Source organism: Brassica napus, chromosome A6, assembly GCF_020379485.1.
Source record: "Brassica napus cultivar Da-Ae chromosome A6, Da-Ae, whole genome shotgun sequence".
In the NCBI taxonomy this organism is placed as follows: Eukaryota; Viridiplantae; Streptophyta; class Magnoliopsida; order Brassicales; family Brassicaceae; genus Brassica; species Brassica napus.
Genome location: NC_063439.1, coordinates 20,139,607 through 20,162,016, shown reverse-complemented (window position 1 = coordinate 20,162,016; position 22,410 = coordinate 20,139,607). Strand labels below are relative to the sequence as shown.

Below are 22,410 nucleotides of genomic sequence, written 5' to 3'. Positions count from 1 at the left end.
TTAAACCAAGGATATTAAGGATATTTTACCCTATAATGAATGTCATTTTTGTGACTTTCTCCTCATAGTGCCATTTTTGAGACATAAACTTCAAAATGTGCTATTATTGACAATTGTCCTATATTTTATACGTGTGAAATTTAAAAATATATTAGGACTTTTTGCACAGAGAGTTGCAGAATAATAGGTGGGGTGGGGTTAACTTGTGTGATTAATAACTTGATGAAAATTAGAGTAATATAGAAAACTTGTAAGGGCTGAAATAAAAAAAAAAACCCCTAATTTTTTAACGATTCCCCCTTCTTGGCCTCTCTACGAGAAACAGGAGAGATTTTTTCCAGATCTCAACAACATTCGTAGGTGACGATGGCGCTTCGTGCTACTCAATCGACTGCTCGCATGGCGGCGAATCTCCGACGAGTAGCTCGGCCTTTCTCAACAGACGCGGTGGTGGAGTCGGATTACAAGCGTGGCGAGATCGGCAAGGTCTCCGGAATCCCAGAGGAGCATCTCGCACGAAAGGTATTCGATTTCGATGTCTTCCTCTCTTTTTTTTTGTGAATTGATTTTAGGAATTAGGGTTTCAGTCCACGGATTGAGGTAGATGATGAGTCTTGATTTGGATCAATTGATTATATATGCAGGTGATAATATACTCGCCTGCAAGAACAGCGACCCAGCAAGGATCTGGGAAACTTGGGAAATGGAAGATTAACTTCGTCTCCACCCTCAAGTATCCAATCTCTCTTTGTTTTTGTTTTGTAATCCTCTTAGTGTATAGTGGTATTGGGCTCATTTGTGGATTCACCTCGATGTTCTCTTCGATATGAGTCTTATGATGAGTGTTGTCCAATCACTTTTAATAGCTTCTGTTGTCATCAGTTATTTGGCCTTTGATGTGTTTTGTGTAGGTGGGAAAATCCATTGATGGGCTGGACTTCTACTGGTGACCCTTATGCCAATGTTGGGGACTCCGCTCTTGGTTTTGATTCTGAGCTAGCTGCCAAGTCCTTTGCTGAGCGTCATGGCTGGGACTATGTGGTAATGTTCTTTCCTACTACTTTTGTCATAATAACCCTCTCTGGTTACAATACATTCATTCACATTTATATAAAACTGTGTAATGATTCCGTTCTAAGTATATACTTAAGATTGCACATCTTTGATTTGACTCATGGCAGGTCAAGGAGCCCAAAACACCGTTATTGAAGGTTAGTATCTTACAAATCCCACTTAATCTCTCTTCAATCTAACACCCCCCCCCCCCCTATCTGTTTAAGTCTAGGTAACCCTTGGATGTTAAAAGATTGGATTTTTATCTCTAAGATTAGTGGTATTAAGGCTCTGCTTGAATGTAAACTTGTGTTGCTTCCTCAGTTCTGGCTTTCTGCCTTAGATATAGAATCGGACAGTGATTTGTTTGTTAAATCATCATCATACGGCTTATCAAGCGAATGCATAACATGACTAAACAATATAAAGTTATAATTTAGATAAGGATCCTCTCTTTGTCTCTCTGATCATTCATCTTACCATAACTGCAGGCCAAGTCATACTCGGACAACTTCAAGTGGAAAGGCAAACCTCAACTAGAGAACTGATCTCCTTCTTCTTCTTCCATTTCTCGAACAAAAGGAGAAGCCCCCAAGGCTCTCATGTTTTATTCGCTATTTAGCACCTGTGAGCTTTTTTCTAAACTATTATCCATGGTTGGATTCTTTTTTTAAAAAAAAAAATCCTTATAACAATAATATGATGATGATGACAAACAGTTCTTTGGTATTTCATCAATCTTTATGGTCAAATATGCTGATCTACTTCTCAATAGTTTCGATGTCATGCATGTGAAAGCGAAGAGATATGGTCATAGTCGAGTCAATAATCCATAAGATACAAACGTTCAAAAGACAAATTCGAAACGAAAGAAGATAAACAACGGCACACAAGTCTGTCTTTTTCATTGCATGTAATAGAAGAAGAAATCGTTGAACTGAATAAATTCTCCGATCAGAAACAAGCATCCAGGAGACAGCAACAGCAGAGCGCAGCCAAACTGTGATTGCATATGTAATAAAACAGAGCATAACATATTAACACTACTGGATCAAGAACTAAAATAATAATAACAGTAGTAATAAACAAGATGGGGTCAAGAACATACCATCCTTCGAGCATACCAGCTTGTTGCTTTTGCTGGGGAGCTTGAGAGTACTGCGGTGGAGGATAACCTTGAGCAGGGTATCCCTGAGCATATCCTGGCGGTGGATAACCGGCGGGAGGATAGCCAGCCGGAGGATAACCGTCCTTAGGAGGATACCCTTCAAACAGGAATTTCAAAAGCACATTAAAACCAGCACAGAAGAAGCTAAAACAGAATATCAAAGATCAAAGAAACTAAAAAACAGAATATTACCTTGGGGAGGAGGAGCACCGACAGGATGTTCTTGATTATACATCTTTTGAGTTCTTCTAGCTTTTGAGTTCTTTTAAGTGTTTTGTTTCTCTCTTCTCTTCTCTTTTTAAGCAATCTTTGTTTCTTTCCTTTATAGCGAAGTTAAGACGGTGAGAAATAATTTTTTTTTTTAATTTTGTTCTTCCTTTTTTCCTAATTGATTAGTGATACAATAAAGCAGAAAACTAGAGAAAATATTCTAAAAACGTGTTTCTTGCATCATGAAGATTAGGTCCGTTAAATCTTTCTTTCATATTCTGTTTAAAGCTACATAAAAAAAGTATTTACTTCTACTATTAAAATAATTAAACATCACTTATTTTTGGGTTGATCATGTTTCAACTTAAATCATCGTCTCTTTTCCTAACATAAGGAGAAAGGCAAATTTAATAGAATCTCCTCGTTTGAATAAAAATAGTTGATGAGATATTATAATTCGAAAAAGATAATAACTTTTATCCACCCACATGCTAGTCCACATTCCCATGACATCAATAATCTTATTATATAATATTTGATATCCATATTATAAGATTCACCATCCATCATAAAAAGTAGAAGAAGAACCCATTAAAAGAAACAATGCCCGTTGCATTGTCTACACACAAACATGATACACAGCCTAAATAAAGAACCCATTAGCATCGTTACAACAAATCGTGACACAAAGCTAAAACACTAACAAAAGTCATAAAAGAAGAAAGCAACTTTTGCCTACAAGAAGAGCTCTCTACAAGAGTTCTCTCTCTCCCTCCCTCTAAACGGTTTGAAAACTTTAAACCGGCTTGGTTCAGGACCAACGCAGCCATCTCCGTGGCCGGTTTGTGCTACCGGACTCTCTGCTACCGGACTCTTTCCTTGGAGTCACACTGATCCTATCCGCATTTGCTGCTGCCCATACGCTAAAACCAGGTGAAGAAACCAATTCTTTAACCGCCTTTGTCGTGCTATCCTTTGTGAGCTTCTTCCACTCTTCTTTTGATAGTTTGCTCCTTTCAGGGGTTTTATGGAAAGAGGAAGGGAAAGTATCTGATTCAGACGGTGGAGATTGTCGCATCCCACTGATTCCTGAAAAGAAACGTTAAAAAAATAGCTTATTTATTGGTTTCATCCTATGTTTTGAGATGGTGTGATTTAAGAGAGATAAAAAATCAACCTCCTGATGGAGAAGCAAAAGTAACACGGTTGCCAAATTCAGAAGCATCAGGACTCTTTTGCATGAAGTCATGAAGATATCCAGGGACGGTTGGTACTTCAGCATAACGAATTGCCTCCCAGATTCCTAACAGCAAATTCAATGGAATCCTGCGGACAAGAACCCAACTTAAGCATTCAATACTGTGTGAACTTTCAGAGATACAGAAGCCTAACACTAACAAAAAAAAAGTTTGGTTTATTAAAGAAAACGATTAAAATAGATTGGTCACGGACTCACTCATATAAGCGTAGTATGAACTTCAATCTGCTGATCTTCTTTAAACTCGACGATATAAGAATTACAGATATAAGTGCTCCTCCAGCAAGCAAAGGATCAACAGAGCTCTGTAAACAAGAGATCATATTGTCAGAGGATGATTTTCGGTTTGGTTAAAAAGAAAATGTATAGTTGTGATGGACACTGTAAAATAACCTGAAGAATCAAAACAGCAGCAATGATCCGGATAGACCAAGAAACAAAGAGTGATGTGCTCATGTCAATGGAGCCATCTTCGGTTAAAACCAGTTTCCTCACAGTCCAAAATCCAAAAAACGCTCCAGCTAAAGATAGAAACACCCCGGCAAATATCGCTACCTGCAAAAACCATCACACGGAAACAAACAAACAAAAATCATCAGTACAAGTTTGAACGGGGCTTTTCTTAACAGTATAATAATGACACTATCAAAACTTACATACAGGGGTGTACATATCTTCGTCGATTCCCATCTCAGTTAGCAGGCTTTGAAATAAACCAGGAATGTAGCGTAGAAGGAAACCACCTAAACCAAGCTGGTCGAAAGAAGAAGGTGTGTTAGGTACAACAAGGAGGTTGGAGAAAATGGGAAGCACAATAAAAAGGTAAATCATTTAGCAATCACCACTCACCAGAGTTGAGTATATGAACAATGCAAACGAGCTCCGACCAGTTGGTAATAGCTTCATTCCCTGTGTACAGATCAGATTACAAAAGCTGAGTTCGGAAGTGAATACCTCTCTTTAATATAATAAGTTAACACAGCAAGATAAGGCTACCTGAAAGAGGACAAGCAGCACAACAAGCATAATACCAACAGCCATGGCACTGCTGTAGTAAAATGCTAACGATTGGCTCAGGGTCGAAGCCGAAGCCAACAAAACCGCACCAAGTATTAAGAACACTATGCGATACATTGAAAACTCTGCAAAGCCGAAAACATAGTTGACAAATAAGAAAGTAGAAACAATTGCTAAAGCAAAGGAAGAGAGAAAGATCTATACCTTCTACAGCAGACAGTTCCAGAGTGACCTTTGCTGAGCTAATAGATCTTACGTCAATGACTTTGTGGTCAAAGGGCGACATTGTCTGAACCCATGAACCCTTAGAGACTTTCTCCCACCGACTTGGAGGGCACATCCCAATTGCACGCGACAAATTCCTACAAATCAGTGAATCATACATTGTTATTATCTCAACTAAGGAACTTAGAGAAACTGGTGATTAACAATATCCACAAGTAAAAAAATCAGACCTGTGGAAGCAAACATCAAAGTTACTTGCTTTCCCAGCGGTTGATGCCTTAAGTATCAACTTCAACGAGTGAGCGTACTTGCCCATGTGTTTAAACCTTCGAAGTCCATTGATATGTATCCTCTCGCATAGAGAGGTTCTCTCTGGCTTCAATCCAGGAGACCCCTTCACCTCTGAATTAGGATTCACTTGAACCGCCCTTGTCTCTCCCACAGCTGTCATCACATATTACAAACATTCAATTGTATGTAAACCCAAGATTTTTGCAATTTCCACAGAGCCATCAAACCCTAGATTTCTACAATTTCCACCTGCGATTCCACAGACCAAATCGCATTATTACGAGAACAGAACTTACCGAACAGAAGTTCATCAGATGAGACAAGAGAGGAGAAAGCAAAGAGATGTAGCAAAATGATTCCGATGACGACGTCGGAGCTTCGGAGAAGACGATAACCACCCATCGATTTCATGAGGATCGAACGAACGAAGGACGATGAAAATAAGGTTTAGTAAAGGCGCGGATTTGAATCAACCGTAAAGCCTGATCGTATTTATTGTAATTAGTAAATGGGCCTTTATAAGCCCATCTTGAGCCCATTCCTTCAAAGTGAAACTTTGGTTTGATTTGGTACGACTTACGCCCAATACTAAGGTTGATCTGATCTAATCTAATAATGAAACTGAAAATGATTTGAGCCGTTAATTACGTTACGTCTACTTAACTGAACCTAATGTAATTTACGCATCAGTCATTGGCTCATTGACTTCATGACTATGATTGACAAAAAGAGGCCGACCAAATGAGCTGCCTTGCATATTTTAAAGAGACTACGTTTACATTTGTTTTTTTTTCTTTCTATAGTTACAGATGAATAAAATAAAACATGTGAGTAGTAATAGTAATTCAATAGTTATAGGCTTTACAGCTTGTTAAAAACCACTTTAAACGCCAACCGTTTGTTTAGTTGAACGGTGGTTAACACCAAACATGGTGTTATTACGTAAAATCGTAGTATGGAAGGTTATCATTGGATGTATCGAAACTTTTATGATATTACGTCAAACTATATATCCAAGGGTACAACGAGCTGTCGGTTTGCTTAATATTTTGTTGATGGGAACTTATCTTTTGCAAGTTAATGCGTGTGTATACACAGGGAAACAAATTAGTAAATGATTTGTTGTGCAATTCTGAATCTGTGAATAATGTTGCAGTATTGGCCCCTAAATGTTCTAAATCTCGTTTGAGAATACCTTAAAAATGCTCAAATATTTAAAACGTTAGAGCAATTAAAGTTCTTGAAAATATAATTTGAGACTGGATCTTCATTTAAAGCATTTATGATTAATAACATCGCTTTACATAAACTTTCAAATGTTGTCGGATGTGCTTTAAGAATATCGACGCTTTTGAAGACTTCTCTCATGAGGATCCAAGTTCCGGAATGCTGTGTAAAGATGGTCTCCACCCACCGCCACCTCTTCCCCCGCCGTGGCTCCGTCTCATAAACCCATCTCCACCGTCTTCTCCGGCGACCTATATAAAACCCGTCGTGATTAAATCAAACATACATACAGTGAAACACAGTTTAGCATGTCTTAGACCAAAATTTAAGGCATGTGAAAGATGTGCATTTGCATATGGTTATGTGGCCCGTAATAGAATTGCAAAACTATTTTAAAAAAACATATTTAAAATATTCTACATGACCTATAGAGTATTATTTTACAACTACCAAGCCGGTCATTGTAAATTCTTAATGTTAAGTCAGAGCATATGGAAATGCGAACTTACCGTATCATCATTAGATACATCTTCTTTCGGATCCAAATCCGAATTTGGGTTGACCCGACCATTATGATCCTGATCTGTCTTCTTTCTGTGTTTCTTCGTCTTCTTCTTTAGCTCAAGTCCTCCTCCTTCTTTCAATAGCTTGCCAAGCTTTACACACTTCTTCGTCGCAAACTCCTTCAAAACCTCTGCACACAATATTACTAACAGTGTTAATAACATAACAGAGGAACTGAAAAAATAATAACAATAATAAAAAGAGATAGATAGATTTTATGTATGCCTTCGAAGCTGACGAGACGGTAGACATGTCCGATGAGTAAAGTGTCGTCAGGACGAAGGAGCTTGAGCTGCTTCAGTGGTGACCCTTTCTCGTTCCTCAATGTCGGTGACGTTACCACCACCGCAACGTAATGACCGGGGTTGGATTTCATGACGTCGCTTGCTGTCACCGACCAGTAAATCCTCTCCACTTTGTTCTCCGCCGGGTGATGGATCAAAACCGTCGCTGCCTCCGCCGCTTGACAATTTCCCATTTTCTAAAGAAAGAATAATTATTTTGTTGGGTTCTTGTTAAGTAATATAAAGAAAAGATTAAAGAGCGTTACGTAGGGCTTTTAATAAATTCTTCCTACTGTTGATTTGTCAGGTTTGACAAGAGAGGACGCTGGAGACTGATAAAATATTTTTAAGATTACGAGAAAAAAAGGACGGAGAATAAAAGAAACAGAGAGAGTTTTTGTAAAGTAAGATGTCGACGGAGATTAAGCAAAGCGATGAATAAATAAAGAGGTTGGGGGCTTACAAGGTGGTGGTGGAACTATTTATTATATTTTGATTTCTATTGATAATGACATTAAGTCATTACTATTATATTTTTATAGGAAAATTAATTTAATGTTAGTAAGGATCTTGCATATCGCAACAAGTGAATTGATTGCTTAATTCTTTTGAATTATTAAGTTGACCAGGGTGTTTTTTTGGTATCTAATTTAAAACTAACACCGACTGTAAACTTAATAACTATCCATTTTTTAGTTTCTACCAATGCTATTCAACATTTTAATCCAAGAGTGAATATTTGATGGTTTGTTAACTAATCAGAAATATTTGAACGTGTCAAGTATTTTTAATTATCTTTGACACAAAACTGTTGCAATGTTGCAACCACAAAGTCTACTACGATGTCAAAACAAGCTAATTTGTTTATGGTTGTACTACAAAGAAAAAAACATGTTTTTGATATGAAATTAGTAAATTTATCACGAAATTAAAAGTTGAAATTGACTGACCAAGAAATTAAATTCGTTACACCAAAACACGCCACCAAAAACCGATGAAGTCTGGTAAGACAACACTCCTAATTAAATTTTCTGAATGCGTGTCAAAGTTGTACTGAGTAAAGTGTAAACACGACACACGCATACATATGCATGCAGAAAAAACACTATTTCTCGTTTTAAAGCTGGACTTCAAAGCCCATTAAAGATCTTAACGGGCCAGATTTGTTACGAAACGAAAATATAAATCTTACTACAACGATCCATAGTTAAAACATTCATTACAACTTGCAAAAAGAAAACCAAACATAAGACAGAGTCATAGATCGATAACATCACGGAGCACAAACGGGTAAACAAAGATGGAATCTTCAGGTCTGCATAGCATCTTGTTCGTCTTCTCCATCAGCTTCGACAGGTTCGCTGAACATATACTGACTCTGATACTCAACAAGGTACTGCATCGACCTCCTCGCATCCAAGAACAATCGATAAACTCTGTTGATATCCTCAATCTCCACGACTTTCCCTTTCCGTTTCTGGCAAGACAGCGCAGCCGCTGTTATCAGATGAATCGCATACCTCAGAGAAGTATCGCGCCCGATCAAAGTCAATAGCTGCTTCGCCTCTTCGTTCATCTCAACGTCTTCCTCTTGGCAACGTATCTCCAATATCTTCCTTATGTCTTCGTCCGTGTAAGGCTGAGTCGAGATGATGAGAAGACGGTCAAGGAGATCGATCGGGATCCCGTGAGGTGATTTCTGGTTAGTTCCGCGGATTGTCGTGACTCCTCGGTTCGTTGCCACGACGAGGATCGGTGACATTTCGTTCTCGAGAGCTCGGTTGAGGAATGAGAAGCATTCAATGTCGAGCATGTGGACTTCGTCGATGAAGAGAACACCGGGAACTATCTCAGCTTTGCCTTCTTCTCTCCACTCCGCTACTTTCGTGTCGATCTGTTCACGAACTTCTGATCGGATTTCTCCTGTATCACCCGTGAAAAGGGCAAGAAACCCTTGCGTCCTGCTCAAGAACAAAGCAAACAAAATCACTTTAACTAACAATACCACAAACAAAATGTCTTACAGATACATAGTTACAAAGGTTGATCTAGCTAGCTCACTGCACTAACCAGATGTCAACCAAACATTAGTAACCTCAAGTTTGACACATCTCATCTGAAACTAGTAAGCTAAATCAACTACTTTACCAACCATTTAATGACTAGCAATGTCACAGAATACAAGAAAGTGTAAAACTTATTATAACCTGCTGTTGATAACATCAATCTCATGAAGAGTGACACAATGCACAACCTCTTTCCTCTTCTGGAGCTCACCATCAGGGCACTGCACAAACTTAGTCTGAGCGCCCATAGCATCATAATCCCTAGACCTCGAAAACGACCTCCCAAGCTTACTAATCTTCCCAGTAGCCTTATCAAGCGCAATCACATCCCCGCTCTGCACTTTCTCCTTATTCAAAGACTCAATCAGCTTCGCTCCCATATCGTACACAGTCTCCATATCCGTCGTCTTCATCGTCAGCTTCCCGGACTTGGACGCAACCCCCGAAGAAGCAGGCCTATCGATCTGAACCTCCACGACCTCTCCTTCGATAACCTCGGTCTCCTCCTTGATCCTCACACCGATCGCTTTGCGGAAAGACTGAGTCAAAGCCTCCGTCTTCGACATCTCCAGGGAGAATATCTCGCTCCCCGCGATCATCGCGAAGGGCGTCTCCAGTCCGAGGGATTTCGCCATTCCCATCGCGATCGCGGTTTTGCCGGTCCCGGGCTGCCCCGCGATTAGGATGGCCCGGCCGGCGATTTTGCCTTCTTTGATCATCTGGAGGATTACGCCGGCGGCTTTGCGGGCCTTCACTTGACCTACCATTCCTTCGGAGACGGCTCGCGGCTCGAGGGATGAGTCGAGTCCCAGGCCTCGGATGTGTGAGTGTGCGCCGATTCGCTCCACTCTTGTTAGGTCGCGGCTCTCTGATAGCTTTAGCTCCGCCATTTTTTTTTTTGGATTGATCGTCTTCGGCGATTGAGGCGGAGGGAGGAAGAAGAAGAGATTTTTGAGGTTTTAGGGTTTAGAAGAGTTGCTATGCAGTGGGGAAGGGACGTCGATGTAATTTTGAAGTAACCCTTATCAAGGGTAGATACGTAATTTGACAAAGCAGAGTTTCTCATTTAGTAATGTACCCTTGTATTATTGGTGAAATTACATAACGATCCCTTTATTTTTTAGGAGTTAATTTTATTAAAGAAATGTTTTAATTTGGATTAGCGTTTAGCATTTGGTTCTCGCCGGTTCTTTCAGTTTTCCTGCGAAGGAAGAAGAAGAACTTTTGAGGTTTTGGGGTTTAGAACATCTCCATCCCCACTCCATAATTTACTGCAAAATGGAGTGGAAAATGAAGCAGTAAAAAAACAAAAAAGTGATTATTCCATAAATGGTAAAAAAATTTATTTTTTGTTCATACTTCATTTTCCACTCTATTTTTTTAGTAAATTATGGAATGGAGATGGAAATGCCCTTAGAATTTCTATGTGATGGCCAATTCAATGTAATTAAGTTGCTATGCGATGGCCAATTCAATGTAATTTGAAGCAACTCTGTTAAGGGCTAAACGTAATTACCCTTGTGTTTTTGATGAAATTACATAAGGATCCCGTTTATATTTTTCACTCTAATCAAGAAGTTTCAGAGGTTGGATCCTGGATATGAGTTGGGTTAGAACTCTCTTTGGCAAGTTTCTTTGCCTCTCTCCTCTTCTTGACTCTTTTCGTCTTATCATTTCCCTCAAAGCTCACTTTCTCTACAAAATTAACAGAGTCGGACACGTAATGTAATTATTACACGAAAGAGACGGCTTTGAATGATTGTACAAAAAGTTCAACAATGCCACAACTTGAGTTAAGTAGATTCTGAATAAAGTCAAAAACTTTCCAAACTCTTGGGTCTAAATTTCGTATACAAGACGATTACGACATTTAGTTTAGATATGTACGAAAGTCAAAAAAAAGTCGTACCTTCTTTCTCTGAGGCATTTAGTCGAGCAGGTTGTACGCAACTCGCCTCTTCTCCACCGTTGCTGTCTTCACGCGTCTCAATCATTTCCGTCGGAAGCAGAGGTCCGATGACTTTCCTCCGTCGAGCAGCTTCCTCTTTGAGCATCTTCTTTCTTATCCTCTTCCTCTGCGCTCGACTCGGTTTAGTCTCTGAATCGTCTCCGTTTTCATCCTCGTCGCCGTGATGTGATGAATCAATGTTCACGTAATCCTCTGAATAAATCGACTGTGATTTGTTATATAACTCCCGATCTACCAACGTTAAATCATGTTAAAATTACATAACAGTCGTACCTGGGTTTATGAGTGTTACATCGAACGGTTCGTCACCAAACCCAACCTGAAACCGCCAATTTAAACCAATTAGAAAATAAACAAATTTTAAACCGAGAAGATGTAATGAGAGAATACCGGAGACGGAGAAGAGGAAGGAGACGAAGGCGATGAAGGAGGATACAGTGTTTCAAGAAGAGCTTCGTGTAACTTTCGTCGCTTTTCCTCTCGCCGTCGCATCTTCCACGTTTGTTCACCACTCGGCGGTGAAATCTCCGTTCCCTGATCCCTAATGTGCAACTTTCCAAATGTTTTCTTCTGCAACCCCTAGACTTTTGTGTTATTTGTTTTCTTTACCCAAAGCTTTGTATTTTGGAGTAAACACACCCCGAGACAGAGTTTACTTATTTTATTTCGTACGTTGACGTTGGTGTCGTGTGAAGGAGAGAAAATGCTAAAAGTGAAAGACTTCCTAACAACTAGGAAAAAAAACTTTTTTGTTTGACCTTCGTTTTCATGATCTCATGATTCTCATCTGCCTCGCAGATAATACTTACCTATAGTGTTAGTTGAAACGTAACTAAAAATATCGTAAATTTAACTCACCTATAAGTGAAGACCATGAAATAAAGCATACCGAGCTATACAGAATCGACGGAAATGTTGAGGAGGTTCTATTCTACAAATTGAAATTTATATACAATCAGAAAATCTATATGCACACAAAATCAATCCCTTAAATTAACAAGAAACATGAAAAACATTAATTTATTAGGGGAAGTTTTTGTTGTCTTTTATCGTTGACAAATAGTAAAAACACCACACAATTTTCTTTTTTTAAATCGATCAGAAACAGACAGCAAACCCTCTTGTTCAAACTCATCACAAGCCTTCTCTTCATCTATCCTTCCCATCACCATACAGCTATAGTTTCTCCTGAGATCCAACGGTCGTCTCATCGCAGCCCTGTTTTCTCCGCCACGTGTGACAAACCGGCAGCGTTCACGTGTCGTCGTTGACGTATTAAGTGTGAAGCTACGAGGGAGAGTGGTGCTTGGTTCTTCACAGATTTGAAAGTTACCGGCTGGCAAACCGAATCCGCCGGAGCCACCACCAGTGATGAAACCGACGGAGCATGATGTCATGCTGCGTATGTAGGCGTCACGTGCCATGATCAAGAAACGTACCGGGGATTTCATCAGTCTTGCTATGGCTCTCTCTTTCTTCATCTCTTTAGCTTTCATGATTTTAAGCGAAATGAAAGATCGAAGACTGAGATGAAAACAGATTTTATAAGAGAGAGACGATGTCGTCCAATGCTAGGAGATCGCTATAAATGTACCTTTCATTACGGAAATAAATATTATAAGGGGTATTATAAATGTATCTAGTTGGATGTTACAGTTTTTTGGTACTTATCTTATTAAAAAACTATATATAAATATAGTTTACTTTGTTTAAGATTTTGCTTACATCAAAATGAGGTTGAAGTTGCAATTGCAATCCAGCCATTTGTTTCTGATATTTTTAGTGTTACATATCGTAGAGTGTTGAAGCTAATAAAAAAATACAAAGAACAACAAAAGAATCATAGCTGAGATTTTATCCATTCAAGCTTGATCGTGGTGGCGAGATTAATGGTTAGATAGCAATTGCCAAAGTACTCGTCCATATGTCATTAAACACGTTATCATATTAATAAATATAAAGTCCAAAATATTATCTTATAAGATAGATTGAGATATGACACCAAATTTCATATCTCATTGAAAATTCATGAAATGTGAAAACTACGATGAGTGAACGATTCATTTGAAGAAAAAAATAGTATTAAAAATACAAGATTGGTTAGGATGGACTTGAATTTAGCAGTGATACAAATTTCATTATCAACCAATTTGTCAAATAAATATTACTTCAACTTTAAGTTTAAACAAAAGTTTTGCACGGTTTCTTCAAGTAGGCAACTTGAAATGTCAGCAATAAATGTTATTCTAACATATCAAGACTTTTTATACTTTTAGGATTATAACCTCCTCCCCTGCCTATCGATAATAAAGCTTACAAAAGTCAAAAGCTGGATTGATGCAACCAGCTAGAGTTTCGTTGATGGACTTTGGACTTTATATTTCATTTGAAGAAACCGTGCAAAACATGTTGAATGATGGTTCCATCGAAACAACCATCTAATGCGCGGGATTGATTGGAAGGTTAGTGGAGGAGAAATGATTTAGAGCAGAGCTTGTTTCTAGTCGAAGTTTGCTTATTGGATTGATGAGACTGGTCAAAGATAGGAGAGGAAGAAACAGAAGCATGATGTTTAGTGTTGAAGGCTTGAAGTGGTGCCTCAGTTGGTTGACGGCTGCCATGGTAGTCCAGAATGGTTGGAATAAGCTCTCTTCGTGTTGGATCTTTGTGTTCAGAAGACGATGGAGTAAAAGCTTTGGAAGTTCGGTTAACACCATTACTAATACGGTTAGGTTACTAATGAGAGTATCTGAGAAATGCACAGCCTACGCTATTTCGGTTCTTTGGTCAGTCTGCAAATTAGCTTATGGGGAATGTTTTAAGTTAAAGCTGGGTTGGCTGCTAAGCTTCTGCACTAAATGTAAGACTCACACCTAAAATATAATGTAACGTGTTCTCTTATTCATCAACCCGACATCGGTATTTATACAAAGTGTATCTAATATGCTAGCTAGGAAAAGGAATATACAGATTTGCCTGATCCCTTACGTATAGGAATATTAACATTATCCCAATATTTTCATAATCCCATTACTCCCCTTCAAGTTCGTAATTTCGAATTCCCAACTTGGACAATAGATGCTGAAATGCTTGAGTAGGTAATGCCTTAGTAAGCAAGTCTGCGGGTTGATGTTTTATAGAAATATGCTCTGTAGTTAGGAGTTTGGCGCAAACTGCATCTCAGACGGTATGACAATCATTTTCAACATGTTTCGTACGTTCATGAAACACATGATTCTTGGCTATATGTATCGCTGCCTGACTATAACAAAATAGACGCATTGGACGAGGATGAGTAAAACCAAAGTGAAGAAGAAGACGCTTGAGCCACTTTAGTTTGCACGTTGTATCAGCCATAGACCTATATTCGGCTTCAGCTGAAGAACGAGATACTGTATTTTGCTTCTTCGTCTTCCAAAAGACTATAGAGTCACCAAGGAATACCACATATGCACTGAGAGAGCGACGAGTAATAGGACACGATGACCAGTCGGAATCCGAATAAGCCGTCAAAGATTAATCGCTAGTAGATGTAAGCATAATCCCTTGGTCAGGACATCCTTTTAAGTATCGTATCACTTTCAACGCTGCCATCCAGTGATCATGGCGTCGCTTCTGCATGAACTGCGAGAGATATGAACAATATAACTGAGTTCCGGAAGCGTAAACGTAAGATAGATCAAGCGACCGACCAATCTGCGGCATTGACTCGGATCATCGAGAAGATGAGATTTCGAAAGCGCCAGTTTGTGATTCAGTTCGGTAGGAATAAAACACGGCTTAGCACCCAAGAGTCCACACTCAGCTATAATATCGAGTGCATACTTTCTTTGTGACACAAAGATTCCCTCAGGGCCGCGAGCAATCTCAAGGCCAAGAAAAAATCTTAGTTTATCCAAGTCTTTCATCTTGAAACATTTGTGCAAGTAGTTCTTGAAGCATTGAATAGTAGAGATGTCGTTCCCAGAGATGATAAAATCGTCCACGTATACGAGAATATGGAGACATAAATCGCCTTGCACAAAAGAGGACAAGGAGTAATCTTCATAACTCTGGATGAACCCGAGGCCTTACTTAGTTTTGCAAACCAACACCATGGTGATTGTTTGAGGCCATATAGTGATTTGCGAATTCGAGAAACCTTGGAAGAATCTGAGCTTTTAAAACCAGGAGGGAGTTGCATATATATCTCTTCTTCAAGATCACCATGAAGAAAAGCATTATGGACATCCATCTGATGAATTTCCCATCGTTTGGCAGCTGAAACCTTAAGTAGAAAGCGAACAATATTCATCTTTGCAACATGAGCGAATGTATCCTTGTAATCCAAACCTTCTTTTTATCGATTTCCATGTGCAACTAGATGAGCTTTTGGCCGTTCAATTGTACCATCAGCCTTATATTTATTTGAGTAGATCCAACCACAGCCGATGGTCTTTTTACCAGGTGGTAATGTTGCTATATCCCACGTATGATTGGCTTCCAATGCAGTGATCTCCGTTGTCATAGCTCCATTGAATCGTGGATCATTAACTGCTTCATTATATGTCTTAGAGACAAAGTCTGTTGTGATCGCCGAGATAAAAGCCTGATGTTTAGCACTAAAAGCAGAAGTAGATGTATAGTCAGCAATATGATACAATGTCTTACCTGAGACCGTAGTTGGAGCACTCTGATCTGGCGTAGTGAGAACATGAGGGGGGTTTGTAGTAGTCACAGCGTGAGTGACGAAGTTCTTTAGTAGAATCGAAGCTTTCTTAGTGCGATGCCCTCGCCCAAGAACTTCAAGAAGACTTGTAGAGGGAGCTGACGGAGATTGGTCATCAGATGTAGGAGACGAAGAGGGTGATGTCGGAGAAGAAGTAGGTGTTGATTGGTCAGGTGGTATATTAGGTGTGGTAGAATTGATTGTAGTAGGAACAGTAGGTGAAGTATTGGCCGGAGTAGTTGATGATATAAGTTTCAAGGCTCCTAATCAAATGTTGTAGTATAAAGGATGTCAAACCAGTTCTAAGTGATTCTAAAGCAAAGGGAATGCAAGACCATGCTTAATCTAAGTGCTACCATTTTTTGAGATGTTTTTAAACTAGATTACTACCTAAAATGCAATAAAGGACAAAGCTTTCTTTCTTATAAGAAGGGAGAACTCATGGGCTATGGGAATTGATCTTGGGTGATCAAGATTCAATCTAAAGGTGTCAACTTTGAACCAATCTATATCTACCTTAGGCCTAGACACAATCCTAAGCAAACTCTATCCCTAGATGAATGCTCATTTACCTAGATAACTCAAGCATCAAATCCTTTTGGTTGAATGTTATCTTAGGTAATCATTAATCTCAAGTCTACTAGCCATCTTAACATCTTTAACAACAAATCCCTTTGGTAAAGGATGTTAAAAGCTTAGGAGAGTTGGTTCAGGCATTTCATCAAACACCTTCCGGGTATGAAATGCCTAGAGCTCAACTTTAGAGAGGCCAACTCTAAAGTTGCATTAAAAGCCCTCTACTAGCAAGGAATAAGATTTATCTACACCTAAACACCTTAGATCTAGCTTAATCAACCTTAATTTCCCTAACCCATGAATCCAAAGATGACTACTCACTACTCTCCATGATGAGCCCAAGAATCAAAGATGATTTGGTGATAATCATGATTAGTGATCAAGATAATCAAGTAATCACAAGAGAAAAATGATCAAGATAGGATCTTTCACCTAAAAGTTCTTTTGTGATTAGATAGAAAACAAGATAAGATCCTACAATTAGGTCTGAAAGACCTTTATAGTGGCTTAAAGTCGAACCTGGTTTAACCCAACAAACCTGGGTTAACCAAAACACAAATTGGTAATTATCTGGTCAAACCCAGAAAATGTTGACTTTCTTGACTCGCAGCGGCCACGTGAAACCGCTCCGCCTAGCCGCTGGGACACTCGCAGCGGCTTCCTTGCTTCGTCATCATACCGCTGCGACAAGTACGAACGCGGCAGGGAACGGGGTATTTTCCCAGCGGTCTCGTCACACCGCTGCGCCAGGCCGCTCCCGCACTTGGTCTCCATTTCTTGAGTCTTCATCTCTCGCGCGTCTCCAGTGGCTTCGGTACACCGCTGCGACAAGTACGAACGCGGCAGGGGATGAGGTATTTTCACAGCGGCTTCGGTTAGCCGCTGCGTTAGGCCGCTCCCACACTTGGTTTCCGTTTCTCAACGCTTGCAGCGGCTTCTTGAGGGGCTAAAGGCCGCTGGGACGTCACAAGGCCGCTGGGACAGTTGACCTCTGCGTCTCTTCTCCGAGAATCACCAATTTTGCCTCCAAATCATCTCTAGATACTCCAAAGTCACCATGTGAAATCTCCATCACCTGATAAGGACATATGTAATGCAATGCAACCTAAACATATCTAGATGCTATCCTAAATGATCAACATGTGCAAAAATGAATGGTTAAAACAATGCAAATTGAGAAGATATCAGTAGTAGGTAGGGGCGTCGGGACAGGGGTAGGGTGAATAGGAGTAGAGGTAGTAGGTAGTGGTGGCGGGATATGGGTAGGTTGCTCGGTAAGTGAAGGTGTCGCATGAAGCAACCAATCATCAAAAGGAAGATCAGTATTCATCATCGGCGGCGAGACAGAGATAGAGTCATCAATTCTAGGGAACTGATCCTCAAAGAAAACCACATCTCGAGAAGTGAAAAACTCATTGGATTCAATATCATATAATCTTCGAGCTTTCTTTCCAAAGGGTTAACCAACGAAAATACACTTGCGGCTTCTGGTGCCGAACTTGTCTCTCTCACGTGGGCGTTGATGAGCGTAACATAGACAATCAAAGACCCGGAGTTGATCAAAGATAGGAGAGGTGCCACGAAGAACCTCGTATGGAGTCTTTCCAGTGAGGACATGTGTAGGAGTGCGATTGATAATGTGAGCAGCTGCCAAGATACATTCGCCCCAAAATTCCACGGGTAAGCGAGACTGAAGGTAAGCGAGACTGAAACAAGCATGCCCGGGCTACGTTTAGTATATGACGATGGTTCCTTTCCACTCTACCATTTTGCTGAGGTGTGTAGGTACAAGAAGTTTGATGTATGATTCTCTTCTCACGGAAGTAAGACGACAACGTCATAAATTCAGTTCCATTGTCTGTGCGGATTGTTTTGATTTTCTGTCCAAACTGTCTTTCACTCATAGCACAGAAATTTCGTAGGAAAGAAGCAACTTCAGACTTTTCAAGCATAAGGTATATCCATACTGCTCGCGAGTGATCATCAACAATTGTTAGAAAATATAGAGCACCAGACGATGATGGTGTACGATAGGGTTCCCAGACATCACAGTGAATCAATGAAAACGGAGTATCAGCTTTATTAAGACTATCAGGACACATTTTTCTAGTCTGTTTGGCTTTAAAACAAATGTCGCATTGTGTAGAAGTAGTAAAATCTAGCTTAGAACTTTTAAAAATCGGTAGAGTAGATAAAGCCTTGTGGGAAGGATGTCCAATGCCATAGAGTTGAAGAAGATGATTTTATCCTTGAAGCTCCATGAACTCGTGCAACTTTAACACCCGTAAAGTAGTAAACCTCCTCACGTTCTTCACCTGCTCCAATCAGAGTCCTCGAAAAACGTTCCTGTAAAATACATAGATTATCAGTGAATATTGCAGTACATCCAGTTTGCTTGCGTAATTTCGAAACTGATATGAGAGTGCAGTTAAAATCAGGAACAAAGAGGACATTATGGAGAGAATAATCTTTGGTAAGGCGCAACGTCTCCTGTTTTATTGCATGGGAATCACGGCCATTAGGGAACGTTACTGATGAAGAAGGGATGTCGTAGACATCATGTAAGACGGTAATATCACCAGTCATATGGTGTGAAGCGCATGTATCAATAATAACATCAGTCAAAGTTGTTTTACCAGACAATCGCTCCGAGGATAGATTGCTTTGTTGATTTTGTAGGAGAGAGATCATAGAGGCAATTTGATCGTTGTTGAGCGATGATGAGCTTTGCGTTGCATTAGCTCGTCCTCGTCCACCACGACTACCTCTATTGTTGGATCGTCCACCACGACCACCTCGCTATCCTGATGAGCAGTTTTGACGTTTGTGTTCGTTGAACCACTCAGGATAACCATGAACTAGGAAACATTCTGAGTAGTCATGCCCTTTCCGTCCACAGTGAGTGTACGATCGTGATAGATCTCTAGAATGGGGAGGAAGAACTTCGAATGCAGTTGTAGTAGTGTCTTTTGGATGATCAGTTTTGACCGAGAATCCTAATGCTTCGGTTCGTTGCTCCTTGGAACGTGTGGAAGCCATATTCTGTTCTTCACAAATAACCCGAGAATATACTATATTGAGATCTGGCAGGGGCTCTTCATCCGTGATGCGCGAACGTATAGAAGCAAAACGGGAGTCGTCGAGGCCAAAGAGGAACTTATGGACCCTAGCATCTTCTCTTTCTTTCTCGATGTCTGCAGCAGCAGCATACGTACAAGGCCGAGAAGTTTTCATGTTCTGTAACTCTTCCCATAGTTTTGTGAGTTTTCCATAGTAGTCAAGAACCGACTGCCCATCTTGTTTGCAGTTAGTAATCTCGTCTTGTATTTGATGGAGACGAGTTTCGTTTTTATCGGAGAAGCGGAAACGTAAAGTCTCCCAAAGCTTATGTGCTTCAGGAACATGAGTCATTGTTGATCTAACTTTAAGATCAATCGATGTACTCGTATCCATCCGACGATCATGGAATTAGGCGCAAGCCACCTTAGTAGATCAGGTTCTGCTTCTGGTTTCGGGATGGTTCCGTCAATGAATCATCTTTTCTGCTTTGTTTGTAGAGAGTTACGGAGTTCCGTAAACCATTCAGAATAGTTATTATGAGTAAGTAGAACCGACGTAATATGAGCTCCAAAATTATCAGATAGATGGAGATAGTAGGGCGATGAAACAATGGATGCAGCTTGTTTTGCCGGATTGATAGTAGAAGCAGAAGTAGAATTATCGTCCGACATTGTTTATGATGGACGAAATAGAAGTAGAAGAAAGTAACGTTAGAAGATGATGAACTGAGGAAAAAAAAATTAAGTTTTTAGAGATTTTTTAGTTCTGATACCATAAAATATAATGTAATGTGTTTTCTTATTCATCAACCCGACATCGTTATTTATACAAAGTGTATCTCATATGCTAGATAGGAAAAGAAATATACAGATTTGCCTAAATCCCTTGCGTATAGGAATATTAACATTATCCCAATATTTCCATAATCCCATTAACACCGTCACACGAACAATCCATTAACAAAGAAATAAAATTTATTCGACAATCATTTTGACTGGAACTTAAAGGCTTATTGTACAATGAAGAATATAAATAGATTTTGAAATCTGAAAATGGGTCTCAGACTTGTTAATGGGATCAAGAGTCTTTTTTCTTAACCATGCGTTTGTCTGAATTCTTTCACTTGTGTTACAAGCTAAGTGAAAATAAAGGGACCAGGAAGAGCCTAAGTGTTTATTTGTTATACAAACTTACAAAGCCTGAAATACCGAAGGCAAAATTCTTTATTATGATATTGATACAAAAACAATTAAAGTGACACATGTTACATAAATATCTCCTTAAATAGGTTATACAAGTTTTAATAAATTATATTGAAAAAAAAATAGGATTGGGTAAATAAACCAAATCCGAAAATCCAAATCAAACCCGATGCAATAAAAATGAATCTGAACCGATCCAAACCCGACATAAATATCGAATAGATCTTGTTTTATAATATTTTGGGTTATGTGTATTATCCGAACCTAAATGAATACTCGATAGAACTCAAAATATTCAAAATTCCCAAAAAAAAAGAACTTATACCAAACATGATTTCAATTTTTAATATATATTAAAATATTTTTGATCTATTACATAAAAGTATACCTGCACTTTTGCACAACTATCATAAACGCTAGGCGGTGAAGCGAAGAAGAGACTCTGTGATTAGATATTCTAAAGAAACTTTTGAAATTCAAAAAAGTGAAAAAATCTTTACTCGTTACTCGTTAGTCGTATGTCTCTGAGAAGTTCTTTCAAGATTTATAAAAACCACGACTTGTTAATTCTGAATGTTATAATAAATAATGGATTAAAGTTACCGTTTTCTTTGTTACCGTTGTCATAGTTCTATCTTAGCTAAACTATTTAGGCTTTAACCTAGGGCCCATTAATATTTAACCGTCAGGGAAATGTACGACGTTGCCCCTCTTAACTGAAATTACAACAACGGCGCCGTTTTAGTTTAGTTTAACTAGATTATGACCCGCCCTTAAAAGGGCGGGTATATTTTTTGTTTTGCAATTTTTTAGAAATTTAATTTTTATATTTGTAGTTTTAGTCATATTTATGTTTTTTTGTAAAATGTTTCTCTTAAATGATTAATATGAAATTTTAATAATTGTATTAATATAGTTAGACTTCTCCTATATCAATAGGTTATGTTCCTATTTTAATAGAATAGATGTCAAGTAACTCTTTATCAAAACATATATACACTTCGTTGTTTGATACATGAAGACGTAATAGGCTAATAGCTAATGAATTTTATATAGAAACAATATCGACTTGACTATCTTAAATAATAAATGTAATCCCACCCGCTCTAATATTGAACAGTTATATTATTGGTGAACTGCATATTGATAACGAACGGTTACATTAGGGTAGTAGTCGATAAATATATGGAAAAAGAAGTGTATATATGACAGTAGACATATGTTTAGTTATTAATAGAACAGTTATATTAGGGTTATATGAACAGGCGATTATATTATAAATTATTATTATAAATTATCAATGAAAGTATGTCAGCCACTAAACACCTCATATGTCCACGATCAAACAAAAATGCATCATATTGTATGTAATAGGAGAAAACGGTTAATTAGGAACAAACGGTTACGTAAAAGTGATATATATATTTTGTTTATCTTTAAATAAAGAAAATAAATAAGTGGACATAACCTTACATCAATTGGTCATGTTGCTGTTTTAATAGAATAGATTAACTTATTTTTTTCTCGGTAAT

General features: G+C 38.8%; 7 protein-coding genes across 9 annotated transcripts; 1 reads left to right on the top strand and 6 right to left on the bottom strand.

The window, feature by feature from the left end:
* Positions 1–270: 270 nt before the first annotated feature.
* On the top strand, positions 271–1,805 carry LOC106348165 (NADH dehydrogenase [ubiquinone] iron-sulfur protein 4, mitochondrial). Its single transcript, XM_013787841.3, has 5 exons — positions 271–522; positions 645–733; positions 912–1,041; positions 1,182–1,211; positions 1,545–1,805. Exons 1-5 carry the CDS (start codon positions 367–369, stop codon positions 1,599–1,601), a joined length of 462 nt encoding a protein of 153 aa, XP_013643295.1. The 5' UTR covers positions 271–366; the 3' UTR covers positions 1,602–1,805.
* Positions 1,806–1,845: 40 nt separating this feature from the next.
* On the bottom strand, positions 1,846–2,609 carry LOC106348166 (protein CYSTEINE-RICH TRANSMEMBRANE MODULE 13). The gene is made up of 3 exons (XM_013787843.3): positions 2,414–2,609; positions 2,162–2,318; positions 1,846–2,053 (listed from the first exon to the last, which is right to left on the bottom strand). Exons 1-3 carry the CDS (start codon positions 2,454–2,456, stop codon positions 2,008–2,010), a joined length of 246 nt encoding a protein of 81 aa, XP_013643297.1. The 5' UTR covers positions 2,457–2,609; the 3' UTR covers positions 1,846–2,007.
* A 323-nt stretch (positions 2,610–2,932) lies between these two features.
* LOC106348167 lies at positions 2,933–5,707 on the bottom strand. The gene is made up of 10 exons (XM_013787844.3): positions 5,519–5,707; positions 5,162–5,375; positions 4,911–5,068; positions 4,686–4,831; positions 4,539–4,598; positions 4,350–4,442; positions 4,083–4,244; positions 3,888–3,994; positions 3,609–3,757; positions 2,933–3,520 (listed from the first exon to the last, which is right to left on the bottom strand). Exons 1-10 carry the CDS (start codon positions 5,631–5,633, stop codon positions 3,243–3,245), a joined length of 1,482 nt encoding a protein of 493 aa, XP_013643298.2. The 5' UTR covers positions 5,634–5,707; the 3' UTR covers positions 2,933–3,242.
* Positions 5,708–6,433: 726 nt separating this feature from the next.
* On the bottom strand, positions 6,434–7,751 carry LOC106348168. 3 transcript variants are annotated; one of them, XM_013787846.3, is made up of 4 exons: positions 7,564–7,751; positions 7,239–7,494; positions 6,959–7,143; positions 6,434–6,700 (listed from the first exon to the last, which is right to left on the bottom strand). In XM_013787846.3, the coding sequence occupies exons 2-4, from the start codon at positions 7,489–7,491 to the stop codon at positions 6,587–6,589; spliced, it is 552 nt and encodes a 183-aa protein (XP_013643300.1). In that variant the 5' UTR covers positions 7,492–7,494; positions 7,564–7,751; the 3' UTR covers positions 6,434–6,586. The 3 variants fall into 3 exon arrangements, with proteins under 3 accessions (XP_013643300.1, XP_013643301.1, XP_013643299.1); XM_013787847.3 differs by having other exon boundaries at positions 7,591–7,744; XM_013787845.3 differs by having other exon boundaries at positions 7,239–7,737.
* Positions 7,752–8,442: 691 nt separating this feature from the next.
* Positions 8,443–10,355, bottom strand: LOC106348169 (ruvB-like 2). Its single transcript, XM_013787848.3, has 2 exons — positions 9,505–10,355; positions 8,443–9,258 (listed from the first exon to the last, which is right to left on the bottom strand). Exons 1-2 carry the CDS (start codon positions 10,251–10,253, stop codon positions 8,607–8,609), a joined length of 1,401 nt encoding a protein of 466 aa, XP_013643302.2. The 5' UTR covers positions 10,254–10,355; the 3' UTR covers positions 8,443–8,606.
* A 466-nt stretch (positions 10,356–10,821) lies between these two features.
* BNAA06G24880D lies at positions 10,822–13,097 on the bottom strand. Its single transcript, XM_013791652.3, has 4 exons — positions 11,723–13,097; positions 11,606–11,651; positions 11,273–11,524; positions 10,822–11,058 (listed from the first exon to the last, which is right to left on the bottom strand). Exons 1-4 carry the CDS (start codon positions 11,822–11,824, stop codon positions 10,934–10,936), a joined length of 525 nt encoding a protein of 174 aa, XP_013647106.2. The 5' UTR covers positions 11,825–13,097; the 3' UTR covers positions 10,822–10,933.
* LOC111214516 lies at positions 12,259–12,828 on the bottom strand. The gene is made up of 2 exons (XM_022717447.2): positions 12,450–12,828; positions 12,259–12,263 (listed from the first exon to the last, which is right to left on the bottom strand). Exons 1-2 carry the CDS (start codon positions 12,826–12,828, stop codon positions 12,259–12,261), a joined length of 384 nt encoding a protein of 127 aa, XP_022573168.1.
* Positions 13,098–22,410: the final 9,313 nt, after the last annotated feature.

Excerpts from the sequence above, each read along its gene's own strand:
- LOC106348165 (XM_013787841.3), top strand. The coding sequence starts at position 367 with ATGGCGCTTCGTGCTACTCAATCGACTGCTCGCATGGCGGCGAATCTC. Across the intron at positions 734-911 it reads AACTTCGTCTCCACCCTCAA|GTGGGAAAATCCATTGATGG; the intron begins GTATCCAATCTC and ends TGTTTTGTGTAG. Across the intron at positions 1,042-1,181 it reads GTCATGGCTGGGACTATGTG|GTCAAGGAGCCCAAAACACC; the intron begins GTAATGTTCTTT and ends GACTCATGGCAG.
- LOC106348166 (XM_013787843.3), bottom strand. The coding sequence starts at position 2,456 with ATGTATAATCAAGAACATCCTGTCGGTGCTCCTCCTCCCCAAG. Across the intron at positions 2,319-2,413 it reads CGGTGCTCCTCCTCCCCAAG|GGTATCCTCCTAAGGACGGT; the intron begins GTAATATTCTGT and ends TCCTGTTTGAAG. Across the intron at positions 2,054-2,161 it reads GCTGGTATGCTCGAAGGATG|TTTGGCTGCGCTCTGCTGTT; the intron begins GTATGTTCTTGA and ends ATGCAATCACAG.
- LOC106348167 (XM_013787844.3), bottom strand. The coding sequence starts at position 5,633 with ATGAAATCGATGGGTGGTTATCGTCTTCTCCGAAGCTCCGACGTCGTC. Across the intron at positions 5,376-5,518 it reads ATCTGATGAACTTCTGTTCG|CTGTGGGAGAGACAAGGGCG; the intron begins GTAAGTTCTGTT and ends ATGTGATGACAG. Across the intron at positions 4,443-4,538 it reads TGTTCATATACTCAACTCTG|CTTGGTTTAGGTGGTTTCCT; the intron begins GTGAGTGGTGAT and ends TCTTTCGACCAG.
- LOC106348168 (XM_013787846.3), bottom strand. The coding sequence starts at position 7,491 with ATGGGAAATTGTCAAGCGGCGGAGGCAGCGACGGTTTTGATCCATCAC. Across the intron at positions 7,144-7,238 it reads CCGTCTCGTCAGCTTCGAAG|AGGTTTTGAAGGAGTTTGCG; the intron begins GCATACATAAAA and ends TATTGTGTGCAG. Across the intron at positions 6,701-6,958 it reads ATGTATCTAATGATGATACG|GTCGCCGGAGAAGACGGTGG; the intron begins GTAAGTTCGCAT and ends GGTTTTATATAG.
- LOC106348169 (XM_013787848.3), bottom strand. The coding sequence starts at position 10,253 with ATGGCGGAGCTAAAGCTATCAGAGAGCCGCGACCTAACAAGAGTGGAG. Across the intron at positions 9,259-9,504 it reads ATTGATGTTATCAACAGCAG|GACGCAAGGGTTTCTTGCCC; the intron begins GTTATAATAAGT and ends GTTCTTGAGCAG.
- BNAA06G24880D (XM_013791652.3), bottom strand. The coding sequence starts at position 11,824 with ATGCGACGGCGAGAGGAAAAGCGACGAAAGTTACACGAAGCTCTTCTT. Across the intron at positions 11,525-11,605 it reads TGTAACACTCATAAACCCAG|AGGATTACGTGAACATTGAT; the intron begins GTACGACTGTTA and ends CGATTTATTCAG. Across the intron at positions 11,059-11,272 it reads AAATGCCTCAGAGAAAGAAG|AGAAAGTGAGCTTTGAGGGA; the intron begins GTACGACTTTTT and ends TTAATTTTGTAG.
- LOC111214516 (XM_022717447.2), bottom strand. The coding sequence starts at position 12,828 with ATGAAAGCTAAAGAGATGAAGAAAGAGAGAGCCATAGCAAGACTGATG.